Source organism: Orbicella franksi, chromosome 6 (genome assembly GCF_964199315.1).
Source record: "Orbicella franksi chromosome 6, jaOrbFran1.1, whole genome shotgun sequence".
In the NCBI taxonomy this organism is placed as follows: Eukaryota; Metazoa; Cnidaria; class Anthozoa; order Scleractinia; family Merulinidae; genus Orbicella; species Orbicella franksi.
In genome coordinates this window covers 9843973-9858168 of record NC_138150.1, presented here as the reverse complement: position 1 = coordinate 9858168, position 14196 = coordinate 9843973, and the positions used below count along the sequence as shown (strand labels likewise).

At 39.5% G+C, this 14196-nt stretch overlaps 1 protein-coding gene and 1 long non-coding RNA gene across 2 annotated transcripts in view; both read right to left on the bottom strand.

Annotated features, from left to right (window-relative positions):
* LOC145491557 (uncharacterized) overlaps positions 1 to 11955 on the bottom strand; it is a 214403-nt gene extending 202448 nt beyond the window's left edge. The window contains exon 1 of the long non-coding RNA XR_014049860.1: positions 10709 to 11955. This is a non-coding gene — a long non-coding RNA (uncharacterized LOC145491557). The remainder of the gene's footprint in view (positions 1 to 10708) is intronic.
* On the bottom strand, positions 8090 to 9975 carry LOC145490847 (uncharacterized). The gene has a single exon (XM_081469950.1). It carries the CDS (start codon positions 9582 to 9584, stop codon positions 8754 to 8756), a length of 831 nt encoding a protein of 276 aa, XP_081326076.1. The 5' UTR covers positions 9585 to 9975; the 3' UTR covers positions 8090 to 8753.
* Positions 11956 to 14196: the final 2241 nt, after the last annotated feature.

Genomic DNA, 14196 nt, shown 5'->3' with positions numbered 1-14196 from the left:
ATGGTCTTTGCTGAGAAACGTGTGGTTCCATGTTGTTCTCTACTGGTGTAGAAGAGGTCGTGAAGGGCAGAGAAATTTGAAGCCGACGAGTTTTGCATTTGAAGTAGACGAGCAAGGCAAGCGCTACGTTACTATGACCCACGACGAGACCACCAAAAACCATCCCGGTGGACTTCAAGACCGATCCAGCTTTGAGAAGACGGCTCGTATGTACGAAACAGAGAGTGAGAACGACGGCTACCGAGCGCTGAGCTTGTATATGTCCAAGCTGAATCCGAAATGCGAAGCCTTATTTCAGCAACCTCGACGCGACTGGAATGAATCCGCCATCACACCCGAAATCTGGTACGAAAACCGCCCGCTTGGTGTCAACACTCTTGGAAACATGATGAAAGAAATAAGTACAAAGGCCAAGCTTTCCAAAGTTTACACAAATCACTGTGTTTGGGCGACAGCGATAACCTTGTGGTCTCAAGCCGGTTTGTCAGATCGCCACATCTGCCACATTTCGGGACACAGAAACCCGAATAGTCTCCAGCATTACAATTCTCGTCCGTCGTCTATCCAGCTCAGGAAATGTAGTGATGTCTTGTCTACTGCTCTACAAGGGGCCGACCAGACAAAACAGAAATCTCCACAATGCGATGAGCCTTTTAGTCAGCCAAAAGCAGCAGAAGTATCAGGCAGAGTGGTTGAAACACACAGCCGATCATCCACCACAACGATCCACAGCGAAATGCTTGGCGACATGTTCAATTCTTGCACAATCGGTTCAATGCAAATCAATCTTTATCCTCCTGAGAGCAAAAGTCAGCGAACTGGGGAACTGCTTCAGCTTTCGAAGATTCTTTTTGCTGTAATAATTTCTTTAGAACCGTTCTGAATTTTTTTAGAAAACGTTTGTTTCTTGCCACAAAGGGAACGGTTTTACTTTTCATTCAGCATTTAAGCCAATAAAAAGAAAGCATGTACATGTAAGGAGAATACTTATTTTGATTAATTAAAATTCGCAATCCTTTTCTTGTTTAATATGTCTTTATGTTAATGTGGTGGTTTACATTTTATAAAAGAAATAAAAAAACTTGCCCTTCGTGCATTGTTGAGTTATATAAGCACTTGGGAATTTTTAAGAACACTCGAGAAGTGCGAGAAGCACTTGGCTGCGCCTCGTGCTTCTCTATGCGCTTCTCTCGTGTTCTTAAAAATTCCCGCGTGCTTATATAACTCAACAATGCACTCGGGCGCGTTTTTTATTTCTATAATAAAACTCAGTGTAGGATGCTGTCCCTCTAGACATCTCAACTACGGGTAACTGGCAATGGTCATTGGACACGAAATTACACACGGATTTGACAGCCCAGGTAGTATGATAATTATATAGATTGAATGTAAATTAATTTGAAGATTTTAAGGAAAACGACCACTTTTTTAAGTTTAAAAGACATGTTTCGAAAGAACTTCTGTCATCTTCAGTTGAATGAATGATTACAAAGCAAGTTGAATAATAAGTAGGCAAAAATGCTAATTAAGACAAATAGTAACAACAGAACGTGAAAAGGTGTAAATTGAAAGGATAATTTTAGATTTACATGGTGTAATTGCTGATTGAGGCAAGGTAGTTCTTTTTGAATATGGATAGCCTCCTTTATCTTGAGTTGAAAGCTGGTAGTGGCGTGATCTAAAATATGAAAGCAGTCTATTGAACACAATGAGCGACAACGTTCAGGATTCTGAAGATGTTTGAAGATGTGAGAGGCCCTATCAACGGCTAAGTGCTCACGTACGCGTGTGGAAAAATGTCGGGAGGTTTCGCCGACATAACAGGCATTACAGCCCGCACATGTAAACTTATAAACCACACGTGAACGAAGTCCGCCGGGGATAGGGTTTTTCACACCAAAAAGGTTACCTATCTTAAAGGAAGAAAAAACTAATTTGATGTCTAAATCATTACAATAGCGCTTGATGAAGTGTCGAATCTTCTTCTGAGTGATGACAGAAAAATGGCCTATGTACGGCAGCTTAAAGTAAAACGTGGGCGAGGTGGTAAGGGGGTAGCCCCGGGGACAATGATTGCTATGGGTCCCAGTGATGTAACGGTTAACCACGTTTTCAATTAAATGGGCAGGAAAAAAAGGTTCTTTTTGAGAATTTCAGTAAGCTTGGTTATATCCTCGTGTAACCCCAACCAAGTGTTGTTGATCTTGTAGGCCCTGTCAACAAGAGTCCTAATGAGACCTACTTTTTATGAGTACGAGGTGAAGCTAAAATAATCAGTTAATAACCCAGTAAAGGTTTTCTTACGGTAAACTCTAGTTAGGAAGGAATTAGTGTCACTAATATCAATAAGAACATCTAGAAAGGGTAATTTGCGATTAAGTTCTTTTTTCATAGTAAACCTTATGTTGGGGTGCCTAGAGTTAATGTAGTCAAAAAATATAACAGCATCGTGCTCCGAGTGAAATAAACAAAAAGTGTCGTCAACATACCTACGATAAAATAAAATTTTAGAGTATTGAAAATTTTCCAACCATAGTTTTTCATGATGTCCCATAAAAAGATTGGCTAATACGGGAGCAAAGGGAGACCCCATGGCCACACCGTCAATTTGGTCATAGAAAGAACCGTTAAATAAGAAATGGGTCTGGGCGGTGGCTACAGTGAAAAGGCTTCTAAGTTCAGGTTTACTTAACTTAAGGTCAGGATTGCCCTCGGAAATGTAATTGACCGCCAGGTCAATAGATTCCTCAAGAGGTATGTTAGTAAAGAGACTTTCCACATCGAAGGAAACCATAAATTTACCAAACATAGATAAAGATTGAATGTCCTGTACAAAAGTAAAAGTGGCTGTAGTACAGTGTTCAGTTGGGATGTGCGGCGCCAAAAGATTGCATAGATATTTGGCCAGGTTATAATTGTAGGTTCCAATAGAAGACACGATGGGGCGAAATGGCGGAGTTGAGTCAGGTCCAAAATCCTTGTGCTTTGGACGGAGAACAGCATGTCCAAAACCTGACACTGGCAGAACCAACCACTCGGAGGGTATGAGCAGCTAGTGTCAAGGAAGCCATGAAACGAAACCAGCCAGTGTCAATGTCCGTATCATTATACAAAGCGTGCTAATCAGATCGAAACAAACTAGGCTCGACTTTCGCAAACACATACATCCGTACACATTTTAAACACACGAAAAAAATAAACAAGTGATCCCTAGCCTGGTTGCATGCAATGTTGTACCATATTTGTTGCAATAATTTGGCGTAGATGCAGAAAACTAAAACTAAAATCATCTGATACGGCAGGAAAATGTAATGGAAATTGTGAAGCTAAGGGAACTTGGAATTAGCACCTAGTACCTTGATTCTTCGGACTAAGGACAAGGGATCATTTCCACGGAGTACGCTCATTTCCATAAAGGGGGATCATTTATACGGAGGGGGTCATTTCTTTGTAGAAGGCACATTTCAATACAACAGGATTCTAGTTTTAGGGAAAACAAGAACCATCACACAGAGGAGACGATTTATTTTTCTACAGAGACGGCTTTGCCTAGTTATGTCAGGCACTGGCACACAGTGGGCCACCGTGCCAAGTTTATTTACGATTGATTCAAGTATTGAGAAGCAGGAAGGTTTCTTGCCAGAGGAAATAAAAATAAAAATGGTCGGTTTTTCAAACAATAAAGCAAGTACTCGACATTTCAAGAAAGTCTTGAAAACGACTTCTATGAAATGGGCAACCAAACGGGTATTGATAAAATTTCCCACTGGTCATTTAACACGTAATTTGCGATAATCGGTATTGACATAAAGTAATATTCTGCCGACAAGGAGAACTAGGTGCGAGCGTAGTACGCGAATGCTCATGGTTAGACGTTTTCAAAAAGAGAGAGTTGAAAAACTTGTGACATTCTATGGTGAGCCTTACCAAGCGCAACTTCGGATAAGGTTTATTTTTTTGGTTTTAGTATTGTGTAAATTTAACAAATCGAATCTGGTTTAGCGTTGTCTGTACTCTTATCGACAACGATATGCGTCATCACAGCGGTCAAAATGTTGCTGTTGAGTTCAACTTCAAAGAAAGTGTTTATTTTTCTTTCTTTCTTTTTTTTTTCAGTGAGTGACCAAGAGCGTCACAAATTGACGCGAGCAGCGTTGTCAGGACTCTCATCGACAACGGCAAATTAGCCAGTCAGATTGCGAGATTAATAGCAATTGTGGTAAACATTCTTCCATGCTGTTGTTTATATAATAACCTTACAACCCCAGAGCTAGCGCCACCTCATTTGGTCGGGGGTACACGCTCGCTATTATTCCTAATTAGAGGTTTTTGGGGTTTACGTGTCCGGCTTTGGTACACGTAGGATGTTATTTGATTTATCTTTTATCCACTTTGTTGTAACCTTTTTGTGTCAATTAAAACATATTTTGGGCCTGGCTGACCATCGCGCCCATGCCTCAGAACCTTTGATTAAGTTCGTTGGGTAGCGAAGGAAAAATAGGCATTGTATCAACGACTCAGAAATATTTGGAATACGGTTCATTTGCAAGGAGTTCAACCGGGTAATTCATTATGGCTCACCTTAGTAAAAACACTGAAAATTACTTGCAGGAGTGCGGATGGGCTGGAAGGAACAATCAACCAGGTACATGCTTACTTTTGGTTAATATAATTGACTTCCGGGAGCTCAGTGTCCGTAGGAGAGAATGTTCATCCACCATCATAATTAGTGCTCCATAAGATTAGTAGTTGCCAAAAAAAAAAAAAAAAAAACGGAATGCGAGAACCTTTGTTATCAACATTGACGCGCCGGAATGTTTTTCCTTTTTACCATATTTTTCATTTATTTTAATTTTTTTTTTTTTTATGTCTTGTTTTCCTTTTTAATTTATCTATTTTTAAGGGAGGGGCGGATGTACAGGGCTTGATAGCAGGTCACGGCTAACATTCTTTTGGTCTGTCGTCAACTTTGTGACGACAAAGCAAAAGAATGGCTCCCCACGCAGACGAAAATGCTGCTGTTGTTTGGGTAGGGCCGGATCTAGGCAGACTTGCTATCGAGTTCCACGTGACGACGAGCCACATGCATGCCACGCAAGGAAATCTAGACCTTTTAAGCTTTCATCGTTTGATTATCAGGGATTTCATATTGCTCTGCAGTTGCCTAGACGTTGCTAAAAGCGCAGTTGGAACCAAAATCGCCAGAAAAGATTCATTTTAATGTACCCCGGGTGTGACATGGAGGAAATGTCTGTGTTCACCTCCTGAAACGTGTGAAAAGAGAGAAGTCGTCAGGTAGAAGTTCAGAGAAAGCACGAGGCAAACGGAAGTGACAAGAAAATGGCAGATTTCCCATAATAAATTGTTCCCGGCAAGGCAACAGGCCTTGAAAACGAACGAGCATTTCCCACCTTTTTATAGCTTTGGTGATGTAACATTGCGTGCTTGTCAAGCTATTGCCCCGATATCGATTTCATTCTTCACAAGAATAGCCTGCGGGGCACATGGCTTGGTGAGTACCAATGAGTTAGCCTGTTTTATATTAGTACTTTTATTTATTTATTTTTTCTAATGAGGATTAGCGTATATCCCAGTCATTGTGGACAAAAGAACTACACTGCATTATTTCATTTCCGTTAGTTTCATCGGAATATGTCTTGGAGAATAACTATTCACCTCAGATCAGTATGCTGAACATGTCGTTCTCGCCCTCGTAACTGTTAAAGGTTTCTTTGTTTATACAAAGCGATCATTGTTCATTTTATGTTATTTACTTAGATCCTGGTTTATCATGATATCGCCTTTACTGTTTTTGCTAGAAATAGTCAACCTTTAATTAAGCCTTTTATTCAATCGTTTCCGAGTCAAAATTGCCCGAAATCGGTAAACTACAGTGGCCCACAAGTACACACCAAATTTAAATCACTCACATCAAATTCAAATCACTCACACCGAATTCAAATCATTCACACCGAACTCAAATTACTCTCACTGAATTCAAATCTTTCACACCAAGTTTCACAACACCGACACCAAATTTCACAACGCTCACACCAAATTCAAATTTCCACACCGAATTTTAATCTTTACACTAAATTTAATTCATGCACCACATTAAACTATTCACACCAAATTCAAATCTTCACACCAAATTCAAATCTTAACACCGAATTAAAATCTTCACACCGAATTCAAATCTTTACACCAAATCGAAATCTTCACAGCGAATTAAAATCTTTACTCCAAATTCAAATCTTCACACCGAATTCAGCATCTTCACACCAAATTCAAATCTTCACACCAAATTCAAATTTTCAACTCTTCCGGTCAGCGGTAACGTGTCGCCTAATGTTCTACTTCATAGATGGCAGATAATTAAGTCCAGCAACAAGCAACTGACTGTTTTAAATAAGGTTCAGTAGTATCAGTTCATATTTTAACATTGTTTCACATTTAGAAGTTTCATATTTTGTAATCCAATTTGCTTTTTGTTCCTTTGATATTTAATGCTATGAAATGGTTGGCTGGCATCTGTTCTACAGTTTTATGAAACATCAATTTGGGATCTTTCTTGGATACTTAATTTACTTTCCACACCCGTCTGCATGTACTTGTACTGTTTAAAGTGAGGTTTCATAGAAAGTATTGCTATGAACATTGTGACTGAACATTGTAACTGAACATTGGAGTAGTAGCGTTTGTCCATAAGATTTCTGCTGTAAATGTTCTTAGGGAGAATGCATCTACAGGCTCTCAGTTGTGGTATCTTCTTGTAAGTTGTTAAGTATTTGGATAAAGAGGCCTTAAGGAATACCGTTTTGTTTAGCCGCATCATGTAGATAAACCATACAAAAACCTATAAAATTTAGTTGCCTTTTAAACAATTTTCGAATTGTTGTATTTCGTATAACTTTATCAAAAATATGAAATGTTTTTATTAAAGCTACCCTTTATATTGCAGTAACAAGGCATCCACTAGTAAGTTGCTTCCTCCCCCAGAACTCATTCTCGAAGACTGGAAGAGATAAAATCACCAGCTGATTTGTTTTGCCACTAGGGGATGTGGAGTGGGTTACCAATAGTGTTATACATGTGGCCACAATATGTTTTCTCACTGCCTACGAGCTTTCAGTTGATAATGGAATCAGCCCAACCTACAAGCTGTTCAGTGCATAAGACATGAATAATAATGCTGAGTGCTTCATATCCTGGGCTCTGTTTGCTGGACAACAAAGTAACCACAAATCCTCAACCTCAGGTATTGAGTTTCTGGCTATCTGATTGCCTCTCAAACCTCAGTTAATTATATGGAAAATAGCTGGCTATGTTTTTTTTTAATTTCCATCGCTCGCCGCTTTGTCACTCAAAATATGTTTACAAAATATAACTCGGTCATCAAATAGAAAAGCATTTTATCATCGAAGCAAATAAACTTTACCGAAAAGCACAAAGCTCAATAACAAACAGTTACTCTTGGATACCTTTAAATGCTACAAAAACGGAACATTTTTCACAGCATTAACAAGACGTTTACGCAAAGATCTGGAAACCGACAAACTTGTCCAGAAAATTCAGTAACCCTTTTTACACCTTAACGCGAGCTTGTGGAATAATTGTTAAGTAAACAAGCCATGGGCTAGTGCAATAATGGCTGCAAGCAAGGGGCTTACCCCGAAAAAAACTACAGATATGGATTGATTGTACATGTATGCCTATGAGCAAAGGCCCATAGCCACCTCAACACAAAATCTGCTAATTTACACTATACTCTGCTAACTTACAGTGCCCTCAATTCAACAATTAATTCAACAATTAACTATGAAATTATGATATTGCCTGGCAAAGGTGAAAGCAACACAAGTGCAAACGATAGGTAGGAAAATAAAAAACGGTAAAATAAATTTGATAACACAATTTGCGTAGTGTCTCCAGAGATAAGCATGCAAATGTTTAAGGGTAGTTGATTAACGTATAATTGTAGAGTCCCTGCTCATGACCCTAGTCAAGTGAAAAATCCATGCAATAGCCTATAACATCTCAATTTCTCAAAATAACAGATAAATCTTTGAAAGTGAAGAATGATCATCGCAGTTAATTTTCCAATTTAAGCAATTGGAAAGAAGAAGCCTGAAAAAAAAAAAAAAACAATAAAATAAAATAAAAAATAAATAATTAAAAAAAAATTAATGTGCAGTGGCTTAGTGTGGAAAATTAACTGCGATGATCATTCTTCACTTTCATCTACAACCGCAGTTCATATATGAATTATTTCATATAAACTTCAGGTCAGATAAATCTTTGATCAGGTTGAAGACATAAAAATGTATTTTGCACGGAAATATTCCATATTTTTCCCTTTTAACTGTTTGTGTCCCTTTCAGTGAGATGAGATGCAGTAAATGATTTTCAAGTCAAGATCCTCCCTCAGCAAATGCAATAAGAAGATTGTAAAGAGCGAGTTCTTCCCTCCAATCACCAGGAGGAGTTAATTCTGCAGTATCAACCACATAATTAAAATGTTCTTGAAAATCATTATGGCATTCATCAGAGTTAACATAATTCTCCAAAACAAAGCAGCATTGCTCCTCTGTGACAGGATGCTTTAAGTATTGAGCTGAATGCAATTCAGGTAGGTAGTAGAGCTCATCTGGTCTTCCAGGGACTGTTTCATGTCATGACTTGCGGATCAAATGAGTATTCCAATGATCCTTCACCATGTTTAGGTCACGCTGGATCGGACTAGAAAAACAAAATCACAGGCATTCCATTTGGAGATCATGCCCAGGCGTAAAAACTGATTGCTCCATTAGATCTTTGAAGAAGTTTATCCACCATGTTGCCTTACTCCGTCGATAAAATGACCACCATGCTTCTCTTCTTTGATTATGTGGTGAAGATCCATATATGTGACTTTCTATGTCAGCCATAAAGTAGCGTTGTGCAGCGGCTAATAAACCATTTTCAGTTCTACAGTCAGTTCGAACTTTTCTAGGACATCCTTCATTTTCTGTTACCACACCCAAATATGGTCTCGCCACAATCATTGGGTCGTTGTTTGTCCGTGATACCCCTAACCAGAGTACTTTACGACTAAAGCCATCGATGCAAGCATGGATAGGAAATCCATAAGGTTTGAGTTTATCATAGCCGTCCGTATGCCAACAAAAGTTTGGACCTGGGTTGACATAGGTTCGCCTTTGCAGTCGGTGTCTACGTCTCAACTCACAACCATCCGGATCCATCTCTCTTAGCAATATTTCAACCGAATGTCTTGGAATGGTGAAACCCTCGCGACGCAATGTGTGCCAACCGCTTCTATAACCAGATAAACAACCACGCCTATCAAGCTCCTGCTGTATTCTCGCTCTAACCTCTGTTTCATCAAAATGGGCACCCCTACGACGCAGACCAGGGGACTTGTATCTGTTCATCGTATTCGTATCCTTGCCTGAAATAATATTTATCAAAAGCTCCTCCTTATCGAGCCCTTTGCCACAAAAGGAGCAGTAAATGTCATCAGGGAAAATAGTTTCAAAACAAAACTCACAGGTAAGAGATAAGTTCCCCGACGCGTAGCCCGCCATATTGCGTTGATGCGCAGGTGGGCTCAGCTGCTGATCAATCTGTGATTCGTTCGGTGTACAACTTTCAATTTGGTGTGAAAACTTGAATTTGGTGTGAAGCTTCAATCCGGTGTGAATATTTGGATTTGGTATGAAGATTAAAATCAAATGCTGAGATTTTAATTCGGTGTGAATATTTTAAATTTAGTGTGAGTGATTTGAATTCGGTGTGAGTGAGTTGAATTCGGTGTGAGTGATTTAAATTTGGTGTGAATGATTTGAATTCGGTGTGAGTGATTTAAGTTTGGTGTGAGTGATTTGAATTAGGTGTGAGTGATTTAAATTTAGTGTGCACTTGTGGGCCACCGTAGGTAAACAGATATCTTTTTGAGATAAAAACACACTGTCTTAAATTTGCAAAACGTGCTTCGGATGACCATTTAAAACTGTGTTTTTATCTCAAAGTTATATTTATTTCTTGTCTGCTAGTAAGTAAGTAAGTAAGTAAGTAAGTAAGTAAGTAAGTAAGTAAGTAAGTAAGTAACAACTTTATTTACAGAGGGTAACACATAACAGTAAAAAACTGACGAACCAGTGGTCCTCTATCCTAAGTTACTAGTCTGCTACTAGTCCGCAATATCTTTTTGTATTATTTCTTACTTTGTGTAGCGTATTCATTAAACCAAGCCTCGAATGAAATCTCTTCGTCTCCACGTCATTCCCGTCCGATACAAATCATCTTGAAAGAGAAGGACGTAGTTGCTATCAGTACGTTATCGCAGAAAGATAACTAACTGCTTTCAGTTATTGCCGTAACCAATCTTTGCTTTGTCTTATATTTGCTTCTGCCTTGTACAGTTTTGCTTTGCCGGTCTCTCCTTTTTTCTTGCCTTCTTTAACCATGATTAGGCTTAGCAGATTTATTTATAAACTGGCGGTAATCAAAGCCTTCATTTCAGCTGACATTCAAACCCTTGTTTATAATTTTGATTCAGTCGCATCATTGATTATTGTTCGCAGTATAGTCCAGACTTCAGTCAGCATTCACACCTCTTGACCTTTCATTTTTGTTTTTTCTCATTTTAGAAAGAAATTGAAATTCTTGTTGCTTTCGTGTTTCATAATTTTAGTCACACTTGAATGACTGGGCTAATGCATCAGTCAATTCCAGCAGTGCCCATCCCCCCCCCCCGGGTAACCGCGGGGCATTTGCTCAAGTTGTCAGTCCCGGGGGTGGGGCATCCGCAATTTTATCGCGGCCCTGGGGCTGGGCATTTGCGTACCCCGGGGCGACCCCCGGGCATTCGACACACGTGTTTTGGAAAGTGCCATGGATGAGTTCATCGGGAAAGACGAGGCGTTTGTCGAACAATGGCTTGTCCGTCAGGGACTAGAGAAACTTGTTTTTAAAGTTATGTTTTCTCAATTTTAGATATTTCTTCATTACTTGTAAGCATATAAATATAAGCGACAAGGTGAACTATATTTTGTTTATCACAAAACAATAACTGACGTGAACACGACTATTTCGCATTTCGCATTCAAAACTAGCCTGGCATTTTTTAAATTCATGAAAGTGGAGTTAAAATACTTAAGGTTTGCGAATTCAAATGATGCCATCTTGAAGACAGATCTTGCGAGCTTAAAATGCAATGCATCATCATTTAAAATGTCTTGATTCTTCACAGAAAAAGTAGCCTGCGAATACAGGCGCCTATCATCGCTCGCGGCTGGGGGCACGTCCGCCGCAATCCCAGCTATCCTCTAGCAAACTGCTAAAAACAAATATAAAGAAATAAATATAATCAGAATCAACTAAGACGTGCTGTTGTCCTTGAAGTCTTACCGTTGCATTAAAATACTGAACAGTTGACCGTTTTATTCACTGATTAATTAAAAAACTGCGGAGGTGTTGGAAGGCGACGATCCCGGGGGCGGGGCATTTGCCCTCTTTCTTCGTCCCCACCCCGGGGCATTTAGACAGCTAATGTTTCCCCACCCCGGGGAATTTGCCCATTTTTTTAAAAAAAATGCTAATGCCCGGGGGTTAGCCCGGGGTGTGGATGGGCACTGCTGGAATTGACTGATGCATTATTAATATCATTGTGGTTCTGGTTGGAGTTAACTGATAACTGACGAATGGCAATAAATAGATAAAGAAATAATAATAACTGACAACTGATAAATACCCAACAAGATATACACTAAAAGTCCGCATTTTACCCTCAGTTTGCGTTTTACACTGACCGTTTTATTTTCATTCCCAGTAGGGCTTCGATGTACGCGACGTTCGCAAGTTCTTCTGATACAAAGGTTATTTGACACGGTTTCGAGATCGAAAACGTCCAAAACCGTAATGATTCGATTTTGCGCTCGACCTTGCGCTCCCAAATTTTATTACATGTAACTCGACGCCTAAATCAACGTCGGACTTCAAAACTCAACACCTAATCTGATTACCTTAACAGATATCAACATCGGACTTCGTTACTCAACGTTTAACTTTACAGTAAACAACATTGGACTTTATTACTCAACGTTTCACTTTTAGTAACTCATACAGTATACGTAAACAACATCGGACTTTAATTGATGACTCAACATCCAACTTTACAGTGGTCTGTGATCAACATCGGACTTCATAACTCAACACCTAATCTAATATACTTTGCAGAAATCAACATCGGTCTTTTTAACCCTTCGACTCCCGTGCCGCCCGTAACCAGCCATGACGAGCCTTGGCCTGTGTTCCACTTCTTACGTCATCATCTTTGACCAAAATTGATATCATCTATACTCAACTTTTGCAGGAGGAAAAGATCTTTCCAATGATACCCAGATCAGAGTGATCGGTTCAATGGAGCCTGAAACATGTACGAAAATGCTCAGAAATCTGATTGAAAAACTCAGAGCAAAATTTCCTGCGACTACACGTGGCTACTCTATGGTAAAAATTGCCCGTCTCGATGATGCTTTCTCAGAATGTTTTGAATTGGAAGCAAGCCCAGTAAAAGGTCGATCACTGCAGCAAAAATAAAAAAAAAAAGATTAAAAAAAAGGAGAAAAAAGAAAGGCGAAAAATAAAATAAAATAAAATAAAAACGAAGAACCTAAAGACGTAGGTCACTTTCTTAAAATTTTGATTTCTGCGGATGCCTGAGCAAAACTGACGTAAAACGCGGCGCTAGTGGAAAGAAAGACATCCTGTCATGTTGCAAATACCTTTTTGAGTAGATTGGAGCTAATTTGGCCCACATCGAACCTGAAAATCTCCAAAATGTCCAAAAAATGCGTTTTTGGCAAAAAAAAAAAAAAAAAAAAAAAAACCTTCGGGAGTCAATGGGTTGATCACGTAACCAAATTTTTCAAAAGATGAGTCCCTTGGTGCGTGATGAATTTGGAAAATCTATGCACAGCAAGCTCAAAAACGCCAGGAATTCCGCAAAATTTCAGTGGATTTAATTTTCAGTGTATTTAATTTTGCGGAATTCGTTCCAAGACGCGCATTGTTATCATCGACCAATCAAATCAAGTCGAGTCGTATTTACAAATGAAAGATCTCACAAAGTCAGAGGAAACCCATTGCATCCAGTCGGCAATTCTTCAACTTATTCTTTTCAGTATTCTTAGGAAAATCTTATTTCTAAGCGCCATGTGGTAGTAGAAAGTTTTAGTTCTTTTTTATGATGTAAGTACATTGTTTTCAGTTTTATTTTGTGCTTTTGAACGCGTAATTTTGACGTTCGCACAAATTCGCACATGTTTTTCGTACCTAGCGTTTTGCTCGATTGTAATGGCTTCGAATTTTTCCGGTGGCATTTTCAGGATTCAATTGAATGACGATCAGCAAGAAATCTTGAAGTTTGCCGCCGAAGGCCATAACCTTCTGATTACAATGCGCGTCTCGGTGGGTTTCTCAAATAAATCACGAGGGTACCCGGGGAGCATTGTGGTTTGCGTGTTGACAAATCGTTGCTGACTACCCCCGGTCGGGCTAATTATAGTGACCCAACGTACTATACGAACCGCAAAAGTGTCCTAACTTTTGTGACACTGCTGTTTTCGACTTTGCGAGCGAAGCAATCTGGAAATAAATGTTTCGTAGCGAAGGCGTTGTGGACGGAATCGCGTAGCGAGTGAACTGACATGGAACTTCAACATCTCTTCTTCGATTCTACGGAGGAATTGAGCCGGCAGGGTCATTTTCAGTGGATTTATTCGCCTGGAGCGGCGGACACTCCGGAAATCAGTGTCCGGCCTTGTCTTTCTTTTAGTAGTGGAAACCCACAGAACAATAACTCGCCGAAATCGCGTTAGTTCGGCCTGAGGAGCTGGCAAACAACAAAGAACACAACACAGCAACAGGGTAAGTCGATTTTATTCACAAAATATCAGAATAATTGGCTTTTCAAGCAAAGCCGTTGCATTCCCATGCAAACCTTTATAAATTCAAACCGTTGTAACACAACACCTCCATATGCTGCAAGGCGAGAGTCATGTTTCGCGTGGTCAAATTCGGTCGTTATGTAATAGTACACGCCATATGTCACGTTAGCCTGAACGTTCGCATAAAAAGGAAAAAAAAAAAAGGATAACATTGAGAGCTTGGGCCGCCTGTGATTTGATGGCGGAG